The following is an 18,024-nucleotide window of genomic DNA, read 5'->3' as shown; positions in this document are numbered from 1 at the left end:
TTGGTACAGCCTAGCATGGTTGAGTGGAGATGGTCCCACTCAAAGGGATACATATCAACCAATCCTCGGACGATAATGGAAGAAATGATGCACCAGTTTTCTTCTAGCAGGTGAATCTTCTTAAACGGGTCATACAGTAGACCTGGGTCGTCTGCCAGTGGCTGGATGGTCAGGTCGTCCTTGGATTGACTCCCTTCGATGATGATGATCAGGAATATCAATAATTGTCTCATGATAGTAAGCGTTTTGAGGATCTGAAACAAAGAACTTTATAAAGGTTTAGCCTTATGGTCGAAAGCAGGTTTAGCTTTATTAGGGTTTACCAACTTGCGGTTCCCTTTGTCGTTCAGGAATATCAGACTCCCAAATTTGTTAATTTTGACGATCTCATAGGGCCCGGTATAAAAATCATCGAGTTTGTTTTTCCGTGGTTCCTTTAGAACATAAATAAAGTCGCCTACCTTGAAGGTTTTGGCGTGTATGTGTCGATCGTAACGAATTTTAGAATCTTGTTCTGCCTTGGTTGAAGTATGCGCATTGGTATTGTAACCCAACGCCGCAAGACTCACGTATCGATCCCAGTCCGGATACTTATCCAAAATTACTCTTAAGAAATCTATCAGTGGTTGATGACTCCTTTCTAGAAAACCATTTGATTGGGGTTAATAACCCGAAGTCGTTAATCTTTGGATTTTTAGAGCTTTCACAAGTTGTTGTATTATTTTAGAGGTAAATGAATTACCTTTATGTGAGAGGATAACTCTCGGACAACCATAATAGCACATATAACGATCTACAAGGGCCTCTGCCACTGTTGTCGACCGGATGTCAGGTATCGGGATCGCTGTTACGGCTTTCGAAAAATTATCCTGAATAGTCAAGATGTGGACATTCCCACTCCTAGTCATAGGAAGTGGTCCAACAGTATCAATAGAGAGTTTCTCGGAGGGTTTGAAGGGAGTATCGGTTATCATTATTGGTTGTTTTGTTTTGATTCGGGTGAGTTTATTCTTCTGGCAGATTTCGCATTTCCGGATGAATCTATAGATTCTTTCCTTCATGCCTGGCCAGTAGAATCTCTCTCGAATTCGCCAATAAGTTTTCACGACACCCTTGTGGCCCGCAATAGGGCTGCAGTGGTTTTCTTCAATGATTTTATCGCGTAACTCTTCGGTAGGAACTTCTGTATTTCCTTCGCAAAGTGTTACCTCGATAGGACAGTCGCCCAATTCTTGTATACGATAAGGCTTAATGTTTATATCATCGAATTCATCCCCCTGTTTCGCCATGCGGAATGTATAGATTTCGTGTTTGAACATGGACACCCTTAAATTTCGTAATCCTTCAATTAAATTATTTAAATCGATTTTTTCGAAATGATTTTTCTTGACAAAGACCGTGAAGATAAAGCACTGACCCAACTTTGTGATTAATACATCACCCATTTTTGGTTTGGCTGTCTTCGGGTCTTCCTGATCGATGAAAGTGAGATCTCTTAACATTCGTGAAACTGGTTTCACCAACTCACAATCCAGAGACAGGAAATGTACCATGTGATTTCTTACATAAGTAATTCTATCTCGACTGTCCTTAAATTTGATTCGATTTCCAGGTAGTTTCTGAGGTCCATCAGACTCGGAGCTCGAGGAAGACGAAACTTCTGGTGGTGAATAGCGTTGATCACTCAGATCCTTCGCTATATCTGAGGAAGGAGGATCAAATACGTACCACGGAGCTTGAATCGGAGGTTTAGGAGGTAAATCTACATTCATCTCCGGCTCATCCCTCAGTTGTTCGTCAACAACTTCCGGTGGAGTCGTATGGAGAGGGTCAGATTCATTTACCTGAGCATTTCCGTCGTCTTATTCCCGATGTACTTCCACTTGAATCACTGTGGCTCCATCAAATTGGCTGGCATCTGATTGGTCTGATTGAGAAGATCTCTCCGCTATGATTATACGATCATTTGGAGAGTTTCAATTTGGTGAACTGGGCTGCTGATTCTCGTTCAGCAAGGTCTTTTCTTGTCCTAGATTTTTACTTGTGGATGTCACTTTACGTTTGGGCGTTTCCACGTGTGCCATACTAGATGAGGCTGCAGGAACATCTTCGACGTTCAGAGTTTGGTAGGTAGAAGGCCTCGCGATGACTCGAGATGTATTGTCATCGAAACTTCCGGTGTCCTTCCAATAAAAGCTTTTTGTATGTTCGTCATAGTCAAGTTCCTTGCAATTTGCCTGCGCAGCTTTCAGCAGCGTGTTCTTTCACATAGGAGTCAAAGGATTTCTACCTGCGGTGAGATATTTCTCTCGAATCTTATCAGCTCGCGGTGTCTGTGGAGTTGCAGGGGTTATTTCCACTTGGAATTCCGGTTCAGAGCAGCTGACTTCACTTGAATCTTCATTTTCTTCTATATCTTGATTTTCACGAAGGAATTCCTCTTCTCCTTCTTCGTCAGACTCGTTCGAGTCTTCAGATTCACCGTGTTTGTCTGATAAGTAGCTCTGCTCAAGATATTTCCTAACTTCCTTGGTTACTTGAGGGCTGACTACAGGCAGTGGATTGTAATAATCTTCAGGACGAACAGTACGATCCGCTTCTTCATCTGAAACGTTAATTGCTCGTTTTTCTAGGGCTTTATTGAAGTGTTCAAATGATTTTCTCAAATCTTCGCGCATTTGCTGTCGATTTATCGCTTCAGGAGTATTTTCATCCCCCTGATCGCTGGAACTTTTCTCCGGTTCGTTGAGCAGATATTCTTCATTCATGAGTTGGACTACTTCTTCTTCCTCCTCATCTGTTTCTTCTAGCTCTAGTCCGGACTTTGGCCCAATCCCCACTTCCGGGTTGGCTGGAGCCTGAGGTGCTGAGGATGGCCCTGGTTGATTTACTTCGAAAACGTCATCTTCGATACTTTCTGAAACGTCAGGTTCGGTCGTACTTATTTCACAATAGTTTATCTTTTTCCGGTTTTGTGTGAGTTCCGTAGCCCGTCTCATTCGTAATCGGGATGCAATTGTACCACGAGGTTGTGGAGCGCTGTTAACCCGAGGTTTGTTTTTACTTCCAGGTTTTCTTCCGCATTTTACAGCTGCTATGGCTTCTTCGTCAGGACAAGAAGTTTTCTTGAGTGAGAGCATCACTGCTTCCTCGACCGATTTTTGGTTTGAAGCCATTTCCTCTGGAGATCTACCTTCAGGGTTGTAGGACAACCCTTCGGCATATTGTTCTGAGATTTTATGTCGAACAATAACCGAAAATTTGTATTCACTTAATTTAGATCTCCATTTAATTTGTCGTTCGGTGACAGTTTGGCTGTTTTTCAACCAAGATATACAAGGGCTGCTCGTATACAAGGTGAAAGGCTTACCATAAAGGTAAGGCCGAAATTGTTGTACCGTGTACAAAACAGCCAAACACTCTTTTTCATTGTGTGTGTATCTTGTCTCAGTCTCTTGCAAGACTCTAGACGTACAGGAGACAATTTTCTCAACATTTTCAATGGGGTTTCCAGGCGTACGATCTTCGTTCTCCAGTTCCTGGCTCAAGATGCCGGAAATACCGACATCGGAGGAAGTGGTTGCCAATGTGAAAGGTCGATTGAAGTTTGGATAGGCAAGGAATGAGTTTTCGCATAACGTGTTCTTAATATCCTCGAAAGCCTTTTGCAAATCAACCGACCAGACAAACGGTTTAGTTTTTCTGGTAAGGTCAGTGATCGGTTTTGCTCTCTCAGCGAAGTTTTCAATGAATCGTCGGTAGTAGTTTGCCAATCCCATAAATTTTCGCGCTTCTGTATGACTTCGGGGGTGCGAAGCGTTTTGAAGGGATAAAAATTTTTTTGGGTTGAGTTTCACACCATCTTTAGTGATGATGTGACCCAAATATTCCACCTCGGGGCGGAGAAATTTGCATTTCTCGGGCTGAAGAATTAGCCTAGCCTCTCGAAGGCGGTTGAAGAGTCTTTGGACCCGTACCTCATGTTCTTCAAGCGAAGATGCATAACTTACGAAGTCATCGAGATAGATGAATAGTTCTGTACCGTTTAAACCACTCAGTGTGGAGTCCATCATACGTTGGGAAATTGCTGGAGCACACTCAAGCCCAAAAGGCATACAGCAATATTCCCAATGACCGTCAAAGGTGAAAAACGCCGTTTTTTCAGCGTCTCTGGGGTCCATTGGTACTTGGTGGAACCCACTGGCAAGGTCAAATACACTGACGTACTTGGCCCCGCCGAGTTGAACTAAAATATCGATTATGAGTGGGAGGGGGTAAGCATCCCCAATGGTTATCTTATTCAGATTTCGAAAATCGATAACCATTCTCCGCTTTTTGTTTCCTTGAGCGTCCGATTTGTTAGGGACAATCCATAAAGAAAAATTATACGGAGATTTTGATTTTCGAATAATTCCTTGTTTAAGTAGGTTATCTACTTGTATCTTAATTTCGTCGCGGTGTTCTTGAGGAAACCGATATTGCTTGATTCGGACCGGTTTGTCCCTGGTGGTTTCGATTTTGCAGGTGAACTTTTTAGAACGTCCCAAGCGATCACCAAGGAGGTGAAATATGTCATGATTTTTTGGAATAAGTCGGAAAATATGCTTCCTTTCGGTGCTACTGAGATGATTGGTAGGAATTTTATCAAAAATTGCTTGGATACGATCTCGCTTAGAGAGTGAGTGTATTCCAGATGGAGTTTCCACTATGTCGGGAAATTCATCTGATGGTTCAAGATAATCAAATTTGAATTCTTCAAGCACTTGAGGTTCAATTTTGATTTCTGCTGGATCTAATGTGGTATTAATGACCATACACATCGCTTGATCGTCATCAACTGAGACAACGGCTTCGCCCATTAAGAGTCCCTCTTTAAGAGGAATCTTACGGAGGTAGCCCTGTTTGATCTCAGGATTTACAACAGGTACCGACACGGACATCCGCATACGGGGTAAAATTACGTATGAACGGGATGGTTTTATTCCGAATTTGAAAGGTAAAGGTCGGGAAGGTCGAGATGATAAATTCAGAGATTGATGATGGTATGAAATCTCCGCTTGTTCATTTTTCAGGAAGCTGTTGCCCAAAATTCCGACACCATGGAAGGGTAAATTCCCATCACAAACATGGAATCGGATTTTTGAACCCAAAACCTTTAATTCTACAGTACCAATTGTTTCCATGGACTGTCCATTCAAACCACGGAGTAGCATCGTATTACCACTATCCACTCTAATTTCGGCTTTAAGGGCGGAAGAATTTATCAAACACACATCCCCCCCTGTATCTATGAGAAAGCATCGTAATTCTCCATGAAGCGAATTACATGAGTCGAAAATTTTTGGCCCTGTCCCTAGGGACAGGATAAATCTCACATCAAGGCCGTTATCCATTGTAAAACGAATCAGACGACTAGGTCGGTTTTTGAGGACCAGCGTATTCCAATAAAAGGAAATGCCAGCTCGTCCTTTGATGAAAAATTCATGGTGGAGATTCAGGTCAGAACCTGTATCCAACAAAACTTCGCATCCGTCCTAGAAGAGGTCTGGAGATGTGATCCAGACTCGTGGACCCTTACCGATGACTAGTGTAAGGGTTTCGAACGTTGAAGAATTCTGAACTCTTTCACCGTCTGAGTTCTCTGATGAGGGTTCGTAGGCCGGCGAGACTCTCGGGGCATACTCGCAGTCGCCTCGGTCTGTCGAGCGCCCGTTGAGTTTAAATGTTCGTCGTTGTCTTTTGAGAAGGCAGATTTACTTGCCTCGCGATGAGGGCAGAAGGGACAGTTACAGCAAGGAGCCTCTAGTTTTAGATGTTCAAGTTTTTCTGTGTCAATTTCTGCAGAGTCGAAAATCACAACCTTTTTCTTCGGTGAAGAAGGTTCTTCTGTTCGTGAACGTGATGAACTTTTCTTTAACATTCGTGATGTCGAGTCGTCGTCGTAGGTCCGTCCACGTCCCCCTTTACTTGAGGCGTAAGTGTACGTTCGGTAGTCAGCTGACGCTAAGCTATCGTCGGAGTCCACACTGTCTTCGCTGTCTGAAGCGTATTTACTTGGTCTGTTATGCTTTTTAGAGTAAGAGAACGTTTGTCCTCTGGTTTCTCTACGGTCGTTGCAATCGTCAAAATCCTTGCGAGGTCTCTGATAGTCATCTTTCGAGTAACGTCTGTTGTAGTCTCGGTCATAGCCTCTGTCTCTCTGAAACTGACGCTGGTAGTCGTTAGATTCCTGTTTCCACCTTGATCGTATGCATTGGCGAGTTCGTTCTTCTTTTACTGCCTTATAAAGATCTTCGAGCGTCTTTGGATCTTTTAGACTCGCAAGCCATTTTGGCAGGTCAGGCAAAGCGGAATAAAGAGTATCGAATGCAACCTTCTCTTGTTGCGACATGATGGCATCCCGATTCTCCTCTGGTAACGCGGCTTCCAGGCCTCTGATCATTTTGCGCAACCTGAAAAAGAAATCTTCGATGGTTTCGCTTTCTCTCGGGTTAGCTGAAGCTAGACGTTTTTGCCAAACAAGAGCTGGATCGCCGTCTCGATACCTTTTTCCCAGTATCTCGAGAAGTTCTACGACGCTATGAATCGGAGTGTATTCGATTTGATCTCTAGCACGACCAGAAATTCTTTTTACGATTTTTGCAACGAACATGTCTTGATGTTCCGGGATGATGGAAGGAAACCAACTCCGTACGATTGCGTCAAATTCCTTGAAATCTTGGTCGCAATTTGGACCTTCTCCGTTAAATTTAGGGAGCTCTCGATAGAGCTCCTCGGCCATGTCATACTGAGAAGGTGAAGTGTTTGCATCGTGCAAAGTGGCATCTAGCCGGATAACGAGTCTTTCCTCGTTATTGAACATTTCGCCCCTTAGACCACCGACTGGAGGAGGCGTTAAATTTCTTCACCTCCTGTTGTTGTTGGTACGGGTAATGGTGGTGACACACCCTAAGGTAAAGCGTAAGACAAGGATGTCAAACGTCTCTGAACTCTGAGCAAAATTGCTGACTTAGTCAGAAAGAAAAAGAAAGAATTAATAAAATTTTTTTTTCAACAGCTCGAAGCTGTAAAGTAAGGTCGATGTGCGACTTATTGCTGACTTTGCGATTTGGTCGCGAAGTCGCGGACGGTGAACTCCGGCGTTTCGCAACTCGAATTGAGGGGCAAAAAATGCTGAATTTACAATACGTGGAATTGCTACCTGTTAAGGTGTTGCAAGTCCACGAAAGCAGGGTGTGGCACTCTCGAGAAAATGCCACAAAACTCGAAATTTTAAGATGTGAAAATTTCGAGAAGAGAAAAATAACTACAAAAATCTACCTTTTCTCAAAAAAGGTAGAAGAATTATAACTGTGGCTCAACAAGAAGGATTTTTATTTTAAAAATCCCACCGCTGCCACCAGTGTTCTTCATGTTATGTCCGCCGCTTAAATTTAAATTAATTATCCGGGATTTCTCCATTTGGTAGCGATAGAAAAATTTAGACGACCGATTTGGAGGTTGCGGACAACATTAAAAAATACGAGGAAGAGGTATCTTCCTTTAATTTATTATTTATGGTGGATCTTTTGCAAAGTAAGAACCCAAACGTCTCCGAAGAGACTGGTGATCTTGCGTTGAAGCTGTTATCTTATGAAAGAATAGAATGTAAATCTTTTACCTACCTTTCGATGTTTCTTTCTTTCTAGTCACGGCAGGTTAGATCCCTCCAGAACGTTGCAGCTCACTCAGCTTACTCCCATAGGATTTGGTTGGATGGGCGCGGCTGGGGTAGTAGGATGTAAACTTATGTGCTCTTCTTGAATGAAACTCGGAAGGCAAAACTTATGATTTTTTGCTTTTTATTACTGATTTAGCTGCAATTCACTTGTACACTGAATCCTTTACACAAATTTTTAACAATTGATATTTTAAGAATATTCATTATTCACGGATATTTTTATAAGATTTTTATTTCATGTTTAATGCGTCCTTTTTACACACCCGAAAAGTGATTTTATGCGCAAAGAAACTCAGCCCGAGATGGAATCGTAAATACACGTGATTTGCGTGACTATTTCAATCAGACCGGAAGTTTCTATTAATCTTTTAGGATTTTTAATAGATAAAGAGGTCGATTATTGCTTTTTCAACGCCTAAGCGGAATCCTGCAATAATTGACTGCAAAAAGATGTCAATTTTAGAATGCCTTATTGATTATTCAATGCCGAAGCGGATTCCTGCAATAAGGTTTAAAGAGAAAATATTAAAGATCCTCTTATTGACCTTTTAACGCCTGGGGCGGAATCCTGCAATAAGAGTGCACGAAAGTTCGACGTTCGAATATTCGCGGACCGTAAGTTTAATGTAAGGGAATCTTTAATTATTGTCATTGGTGGAAGGTGACGACAGTTTATTAATTGTTCGTTCGTCTTATTGCAGTTATCCTCCCACTATTCTTTGTCGCATAAGAAGGTGGAAAAAGCTGACGCTGCGTTTCCGCGCGCTTTTAAAAAGAAGAGCTCTGTAATAATTATTTTTAAATAATTATTAGAATAAAAAAAAATTATTTGGACATAACAACGTCATCTACTACGCAGTAGCAAAAACAGAGGGGAGAGAAACTAAATCACTAGATGGCATAGCTTCTTGCAAGTGCTCGTACTACACCTAGTTTGAATATATCAAACATTGGTCAGAAAGTAATTTGGCCCCGTGATGACGATCAAGGCTGATAGACTGAGGAAGTATTAGCCTTGAGCGCCATCATGGTGTCATTTTGTTTTCTAAATTTCCCAATCAAAATATACACAAGGCGCCATCTATCATAACATGAGCTCAAAATATCGGACATAAGCTCAAAAGGGTCCTAGATAAGCTAAAAAATGAGCTCAGGCGGTAAAAAGACTGCCAAACAACGTCAATTAGCATCAAAATGATGTCAAAGGCCTCAGATAAGCTTACCAACAGCCGACACATTATCATGAATCGTTAACTTACCGACCGTCGGTACAACAGATCAAACCCATCCTGTCTCTGGTGGGTCAACCCCCCCCCCCTGACTATCTACTATATTTATTTTTTCCATTATAATGAAAATAAATTTAGAAAATTTTAAATTACATTCTTAATGCCATGCTCTTAAAGAATTAGTGTTTCGATCGAGTTCAAGAGTTCGACACTAAAATGAAAATAACTAAAAAAAAAATGAGAAGTTGAAAAAATTTTACAAGAAATAATTTGTAGAGAGTAAAATTGTCAACAAAGAAATAGCATAACATTTTGTGATAAGTCTGATAGTTTCGCCGGAAAAGTAAAAAGACCATGAAATTTATTATAACTTGACTTCGAGCTCCAATAGCTTTTGGACAGATTGATTGATCATAAAAGGACAAGAGACTTCTTTTGTAGAGCCTTCAATTTCCTGCAAAAGTATATATTAGTCTATTCGATCTATTGATCTGCTATTAACGAGTTAAAAATCCTCGAAGCTAAAAAAAAATTTTTTCAGTGTTAATTAAATAGAATATCGAATTTTTCAATAAGCTCGCTCTGTAATCGACATATACTATTTTTTCTTCAGCGAGTAATTTTTTTGTGTGTTGAACTTTCGATTTTTTACATGCACTTAAAAAAGAAAAAAAGAAAAAATGTGGAAACCGCCTGATTCTGCGGGCCGTTTACCAACTCAATATTTTTTTGAAATTATTTCAGCATTGAAATCTCTTGAACGATTCATCCGGGTTTGCTGGTTGAACCAGCATTCGAAGTCGGTTGTAGAGCTTTAGAACTAATTAGATTTTGAAATAGATCAATTGACTATAGTCGAGAAGTTGAAAACCTGCGAAAAATATTGATTCTCGGGGAGATTTGAGGGTCCCCACTCTGAGGCCTTCTGCCAAGGGGTGGTAGGTGAAACTAGCCGATTAGGTAGGGGTTAGATGGAGACCATCCGCTTACCCTCGGGAAAGGGGAGTTCGTGCAGGGCCAACAGGGAAGTCGACCAGAAACCCCTGAAGCACCCGGGAGAGGGTAGAACCGCGTCACTAGTCCGCGTAACTTTTGTGTGTGTGAATTGACCGCGTAACCGTGATGTAAATAATTAATAAACCGTAATTAATTACTGTAGAGGTAGTAGAACCAGGGCTCGAAGCCCATGTAGAGTGTTGATTTGAATAAAATTTAAATCGTCATATTTAATATTGTCTGTCTCTTTGAAGACCCTTTTTGTTTTCCACCCTGGACTCCGGCGAGCAGTACCCGAGCCAAAAGGGGTAGTTTGTGTTCTAACTTGCTTATTAAAGGTAACTACGATATTTCAGTGAACCAATTTTATTTGCATTGATTTAAAGTAATATTTATTAATTAATACTGGCTAATTATTAAAATCAGATTCTTATCAATTTACTGGTTCATCTTTTCTGGTTAAGTGTGGTTTATTTTTTTGAATTATCAATTAATTAATAACTATTAATTGGCAACTGAAAGTAACCCCAGTTTTACCCGTTACAACACACACACACATACACACACACACACACTCGGACATCATTCTGAAAATAGTCAGAATAGATTTCTAGGACCTCAAACCGTCGACATCTGATGAAATTTCGATTTTTGCAAATCGTGGTAAAAACAATTACTTCCCGAATTTTTCGAAAATCGTCGATTTACTTAGCGGGAAGTTAAAAATTATTTAACCTACATTATTTAAATTTTTAATTTTTTAGTTACTTCAAAAAATTATAATTAATGGAATAAAAATATTTTATAAATTTTCATAACGTATCTTATTGAGTATATTTAGAAAAAGAGCTCCAAAAAACAAAACGTTTATAGATTAATTATTTCAACTTTTATACCGCCTTTTATGATAACACAAACCCGTAAAAGAAATGTTAATTAACAATTGAATGACTTTTTGAAAAATGGTGATACAAATTTTATTACAGTGGAATCATATTCTTTGAAGTTTGATAATAAAAATTTATTGATAATAAAAATTATTATTATTATTAATTATTATTATCATTATTATTATTTTACTAATAATAACAATTTTCTAATGATAAACATAATTTTTAGTATAATAACTATTAAAATTACATTATATCATGAAAGTCCTTTACTCCACCGTCCATCTTACGGTTTTTAATAAAAATTATTATTATTATTAATTATTATTATCATTATTATTATTTTACTAATAATAACAATTTTCTAATGATAAACATAATTTTTAGTATAATAACGATTAAAATTACATTATATCATGAAAGTCCTTTACTCCACCGTCCATCTTACGGTTTTTAATAAAAATTATTATTATGATTAATTATGATTATCATTATTATTATTTTACTAATAATAACAATATCTTATATTGTTTTCGCGCCTGTTCACTTTGAAGAGGTTTGTAAATTATCTGAAGTATATGTTTTTCATTACCAACAGTTACATTGGCAGGTTTCATTTTTATTGTTCGATGTTTCGTGTGGTTATAATTATCGATTAAGTCTTCAAGTATAACGATCCATTTGTAATTTCCACGTGCTGTAAACTCACGCCACATTTTATTTTTAAGTGTTCGATTGAAACGTCCACATATGGAGGCCTTCAAATTACTATACGTTGAGTACATATGAATCCTATAATGTTTCATGAGATCTTTGAACTCTTTATTATAAAATTTATTGCCTTGATCAACATGAAGATGTTTAGGTTTCCGCCTTTGCTGTAACACAGACTTCATAGCGTTTCTGACGTCACTGCCACTTTTACTTTTGATTAGAACTGCCCAAGCATACTTTGAAAAAATATCTATAATTATAAGTAGATATTTATATCCACTATTAGCCGTAGAGTATGGTATCATCTCAACCAAGTCAGCTTGCCAAGTCTCATCAAGTCCACGAATGTCAACATGCCGACGAAGATAATTTTTTCGAGCCTGTTTGTGGAGCTCGTGGGCTATTACTTTCTTTTTATTTTCCATTTTTTTCAAGTTTAGATACTCTACGCTCAATATCAGCTAATATTTGACAATCACGTACTACAGATCTCACAAGCGTTGTTACACGATTTGATAGCGTTTGACTATAGAGACTCAGTTCACTAAGACTCTCTTCTAATGCGCTCACTATGGTTCTCAATTTGATACTGAGGTCTGGATCTTTACTCGTCATTTTATTCTCTAGCTTAACTATTTCAACCGTTACTTTATCTTCAAGATCAGTTATACGATATTTATTGTAGTCACTAATTGCTTTTACATTGTCTAATTCTTGTTTGATTGCAATTTTCATAGTATTATATGTGACTGCATCACTTTCATTCTTAGGTTCGGCAACATTACATAACCTTTTTCCGTCTAAGTCAAACTGTCCATCATCTGTCAACTTGAAACCTTTCCCCGGTGGTCCAGCTCTACTGCTACAGCCTTTGAATTGTGTCTGATTCAATTGGGAAGATACACGTCCAAATATATCGATACTCATTTTGATGATTCTTCCTTCCCGAATGATATTTTATAAATGATGAATTATTGTTAATGCATGTCTTAATAAATAATTTTAGCTTCTTGTAGCTCTTCAATGATTGAAATTATTTCATTAGAATGACTAGTGTTGCCAGCTGCTTGAGATGCTATTAACAGGCGAAGGCGATCTATGAGTTCATTAGGATCATCCCAATAAACATAATCCACATATTTTCGTTTCTTTGAAACAGTCATTAAGTCAGGTAGCCCTTTACCTCTTTTTAGTGGTGATTGAACAAAGTCAGCAATATATTTAGTATATTTAGCAGTCCTCTCAACATAAAGACTTCTTTCAGATTCATAATTTTCCCTGTGAGTATTCGTTGAAACAATGAGTTTTTGGTACACATCTAAATCACTTGTAGTAATTGAATTTTCATTTGGATCACTTTTAAATAACAATTCTATAAGCCCCGGAGATAGAACATGATTTTGATTATTTACTGATATTATATTATCTCTAAATTGAACAGGTGAATTATTAAAAAATAATTGATTATTTTTTTTACGAATACCAAATCTTGTATCCAAGCCTTTAGGATTTTTTTTATTCAACATATCAATATATTTAGATATAGAGTTATGATATTTCAGTGGTGTGCTTGTAGAGGTTGGAGGATGAGATAAAATGGTTTCATCCAAGTTGCTGCTGCTAGTACTGTTCGCATTTAAGTCATCATAAGTATTCTGACCACGATGTGTGTCACTATTATCATAAATAGTTTGATAGTCACTATGTTCACCTTTCTTCAAAAAAAAATTTTGACTGATTCTTCTTCTTTTTTAATTTCATGTTTTAAAGCTTTAGAATTCTCAACTAATGTCCTCAACGGTGTTACAATAGCTTTAAACATTTCATTTGCAGTCTGTTCAGAAGTGTCTTTATCAACTTTTAATATTTTATGCTTTTGTCTTATCGCATCACTAATTTTAGTTATTTGGAGCAGCATATCTTTCTGCTGAGACATATTTTTACACGCCATGTTTGCACACTTGAATGTCCTTTAAGACTGTGTCAATTTATATAGAGATGATTAATTTATACTTATAAAACAGTCAAAACCTTTTCTATAACGTCCATTATTCAATTCACTATCCTTGTCAATAACAACAAATTCGTGTTTATTATCACTTTTCTTATCATTCCAGCATGCTGAACATAAATCTTTGAATTCACTGTACGGCATATCTGTATTCACATGATCATCATATATGTGCTTTAAATTCATTTCATCTTGACGGAAAAGTACAAGAAAATTGGCATTGTCGCGTATCAGGTGTTTTGGTATACGCGTATAGGTTTGACAGAGATAAAAGCTATCAACATTTTTGTGTCACCCCATACAAAAATATGCTCTAACATGATCTTGCTTCTCACAAGCGACGTCATCGAATATCATAAGAGAATTCGGTTGTGCATCATCTGGATTTACAACTGATTCATGATCATTAAATAGGAAGTATCCGACTCCTTCTATAGGCTGTAATGCTGATTCTAAGAATTTATATTTAGTCTGACTTAGTGATTTAGAGTATACATAAATGTTCTCAAATCTCAAGCCATTAGGATGAGTAATCAATGCAAGAAGTGCATTTGTTTTCCCACAATTTGATGGTCCACAAAGGACTGCTCGAACAGTATTCGGTAGCAGCGCGCCATGACGTTTTTGGATTTTTTTCTCATCACCTTGAATTATGTGATCAAAATTGATCACAGGTAATTTAGCTGTCTGTTTTTCAAACTTCATTTTGAATTATTTTTTAAGAACACTAATTACTATGTTAATCCGCTGATGACTCAATTCTAACTCAACAATATACTTATAAGTATCGAGTATTTATATGATTGAGATTAGTCATAGATCGACAATGGCTAAGAGCAGACCTATCAGTAAAGTCACAACTAAGCGTGGCAAAGGTTTTGTCAACAGTGTTATAAATAAACTACCAATAGAATTACATGTACCGGGATATCAGTACTGTGGACCTGGTACAAAATTAGCAAAAAGACTAGCTCGAGGTGATCCGGGAGTAAATCCTCTAGATCGAGCATGTAAAGCGCATGACTTTGCTTATTCTAAAAATCCTGACAATATGGCAGCACGTCATGCTGCTGATAAAGATCTTGCTGAAAAAGCTTTACAACGTCTTCATGCAAAAGATACCAGCCTTGGTGAAAAAGCTGTGGCTTGGGGGGTTAATAAAACCATGAGAGTGAAGAGAAGTTTGGGTATGGGCATGAAAAAGATGGATGCGGTTAAAAAGAAATTGAAAATAAAGAGGGAGAAGTCTAGAAGAAATGGTAAAAAGAAAAAGAAGACATTAAAGAAAACAAAAAAACTTGTTCCTATCAGGCAAATTATAAAATCAGCTAAAAAAAACTATAAATGAGGGTGTACTGATTTCACCGTTGAAGTCGGCATTACGGGATGCTCGTGAAGCTGTAAAAATGGTTGGTGAGAAAAAAAATATACGATCATCACGTATATTACCAATACCATCACTAAAAGTGGGTGGATTTTTACCATTTTTAAATACCAATTCTTGCTGGCTTAAGCGCTACTGGTGCATTAGCTGGGGGCGCTGCTGGTATCGCTAAAGCTGTAAATGCTGCTAAGACTGCTAAACGTGAATTGGAGGAGACTAAACGGCATAATTCAACAATGGAAGCTATAGCCCTGGGTAAAGAGTTATACTTGTCACTGTACAAGACTGGAATGGGATTATATTTGAGCCAACCCCCCCCCCACCAAAAAACATGTAACGCTACCTCATCGAGCTCTCACCAATTTCGATTTAATCGAGTATGCAAAAGATTTAAAAATTCCATATTTCCGAGGTGTTTTCATGAGAAATAATTTACCAAAGTCTGGTCCGTGGAAAAAAGAGTCAGCAATCATAAATTTTGATGACAAAAATGGTCGCGAAACTCATTAGGTTGCATACAAGAAGAATGGCAATGATGCCATCTATTTTGACAGCTTTGGTAACCTGCAACCACCAAATGATCTCATGAAATATCTCGATGTTGGTAGCGTTAAATATAATCATCAGAAGTATCAAGATTATGATACTGTTATATGTGGACATTTGTGTTTAAAATTCCTCAATAATGAACTATAAATGTTGTGGTTTGATTGATATGTGTTAGTCAGGGCTAATTCGTTGACGCTAACACTATCTGGAGCTACCTCCACATTGGAAGCTCAATATTTTCCACCAATTGAATTATCACCAGAAAAAATTTATGTACTGGGACTTGTGGAATCATTAACATTCAATTCTATACCTAATATTGATAAAAGTTGTAATAAGTTCTATTTATCTAGCGTAAATAGAAAGGCGGCAGATAAAGTTATAACAATACCAACCGGAAGTTATGAACTACGTGACATTGAAAAGTATTTAATGAAGAAATTACCTGAGGATGTAGAATTGAGTATCAAAGCAAATAACAATGAATTACATAGTGAAATTAAATGTAATCAAATTGTAAAGTTTGAACCGAAAGATTCAATCGCATCATTATTGGGATTTGGAAATCGTCGACTTGAACCGAACCTTATACACAAATCTGATTTACCAATAAAGATCCTCAAAATCAATGCACTGCGAGTTGAGTGCAATATTACTAATGGTGCACATATGAATAACCATAAAGTTCACACAGTTCATGAGTTTTTCCCAAGTGTTGCACCCGGATATAAGATCATTGAAGTACCATCCCACATCATTTACTTACCAGTCGCAGTACAGTCAATACACAATCTTCAGCTGCGCATTGTTGATCACGATGGGAATTTGGTGAATTTTCGTGGTGAAAGGATTACAATAAGATTGCATATAAAATCACTGAAATAATGGGAATTGTATTTGATAAAAAGATTGGTAGCAGCTATAAAAGTGGATCATCATGTCTGAAGCCCATCAGTCATCGTGCTCCTGTCAGAGTGCTAACACCTCAGAACGTGGCATTCCTCAAAAGTCTATGATTAAAATTACGTGGAAGATTGGAAAAATAAGAAAAGTTAATTTGTGCTGCATTATATTACCATGGCGGAAATATTAGACATTCAGAAACCAACATCCAGAAATAATCATCTTTGATGAATCAATTTCTCACTATGAGATTCATTCACATCAACCTATGTATCAGCAACATTTAACAATAGTGATGAAATTAGAATCAGTATTCACCATCAAGATTTATGCATCCTACCAAGGAAAAGTTCTCTGCACATTTGTGGAAGATTTGTAAAAGAAGATGGTACCGGCGCAGGTGCAACTATGAACTTAGTCAATATGGCTATTTGTCATATGTTTGAAGAAATACGCTATGAATTAAATGCTGTTGAAATTGATAGATGTAAAAATGTGGGTCTTACAAGTATCATGAAAAATTATATATCTTTGAGTCCTGGGCAACTCAATTTAATGGAGAATGCTGGATGGTTGATCAGTAATGACAGTAAATTAACTAATGACAATGGATATTTCAACATTTCTATACCACTAAGTTACATACTTGGATTTGCTGAAGATTATAATCGTATTATCATGAATGCTAAACATGAATTGATTCTTATAAGATCAAATTCTGATGTTAATACATATATACATACACCTGCTGCTGCTGGTGATAACGCTGAAATAGTGAAAGTTCTTCTCAATAAGGTAGAATGGAATGTCCCATTCGTCACAATGACGGACAAGCAAAAAATTCAAGCACTCAACTTTATTGCTAATGATCCAGCTATATTAATAAGCTTTCGCACATGGCAATTGTATGAATACCCACTACTCCCTCGAACAACGAAACATGTTTGGCCAATCAAGACTTCGATACAATTGGAAAAGCCACGATATGTGATCCTAGGATTTCAAACTGCTAGAAAAAATATTGCGACGAAAAACGCCAGTCAATTCGATCATTGTAATATCAGAGATGTAAAGCTATTTCTCAATTCTCAAAGTTATCCATATGGAAATTTAAATCTAAACATTAGTCGTAATCAGTATGCTTTAATATATGATATGTATACTAATTTTCAAACGTCATACTATAATAAAGAATCGTAACCATTATTGACAAAAACTGAATATTTACAACAAGCGCCACTCTATATTATCGACTGTTCGAAACAAAATGAATCTATTAAATCTGGACCAGTTGATATTCGTCTTGAGTTTGAATCTGATGAACAGTTTCCGAATCAAACATCTGCATATTGTCTTATTTTACACGATCGTATAATTGAATATAATCCATTAAGTAGTACTGTAAGAAAATTAACTTAAAACATATATTGTATTGAGGAGAAGGAGGAGGAAGATTAAAGAAATAAAACTCACTTTAATTATAGTTATTGTGTTTTTATTTATATCATACCTTTTAATCTACATAATTTTTAATTATTATAAGTAGTTTTAAAATCTACATACACGTAGAGTTTACATATTAATTGATTTTCAATAATTATCTTTCATGTTTTTGCATGTAGTACAAT

The 18,024-nt window shown here is 37.4% G+C and overlaps 2 protein-coding genes across 2 annotated transcripts; one reads left to right on the top strand and one right to left on the bottom strand.

Annotated features, from left to right (window-relative positions):
* Positions 1-12,538: 12,538 nt before the first annotated feature.
* On the bottom strand, positions 12,539-13,500 carry LOC128668845 (uncharacterized). Its single transcript, XM_053742649.1, has 2 exons — positions 13,357-13,500; positions 12,539-13,264 (listed from the first exon to the last, which is right to left on the bottom strand). Exons 1-2 carry the CDS (start codon positions 13,498-13,500, stop codon positions 12,539-12,541), a joined length of 870 nt encoding a protein of 289 aa, XP_053598624.1.
* A 3,319-nt stretch (positions 13,501-16,819) lies between these two features.
* Positions 16,820-17,596, top strand: LOC128668844 (uncharacterized). The gene has a single exon (XM_053742648.1). It carries the CDS (start codon positions 16,820-16,822, stop codon positions 17,594-17,596), a length of 777 nt encoding a protein of 258 aa, XP_053598623.1.
* Positions 17,597-18,024: the final 428 nt, after the last annotated feature.

This window comes from Microplitis demolitor, chromosome 10, assembly GCF_026212275.2.
Source record: "Microplitis demolitor isolate Queensland-Clemson2020A chromosome 10, iyMicDemo2.1a, whole genome shotgun sequence".
Lineage (NCBI taxonomy): Eukaryota > Metazoa > Arthropoda > Insecta > Hymenoptera > Braconidae > Microplitis > Microplitis demolitor.
Note: the sequence above shows the minus strand (reverse complement) of the source record. Positions and strands in the feature narration are given on the sequence as shown.

What these genes read in the sequence shown, in the direction of transcription:
- LOC128668845 (XM_053742649.1), bottom strand. Translation starts at nt 13,500, where the DNA reads ATGGCGTGTAAAAATATGTCTCAGCAGAAAGATATGCTGCTCCAAATA. An exon ending in ATGAAATGTTTAAAGCTATT is followed by an intron (nt 13,265 to 13,356) that starts GTAACACCGTTG and finishes TTTTTTTTGAAG; the next exon opens with AAAGGTGAACATAGTGACTA.
- LOC128668844 (XM_053742648.1), top strand. Translation starts at nt 16,820, where the DNA reads ATGGCTATTTGTCATATGTTTGAAGAAATACGCTATGAATTAAATGCT.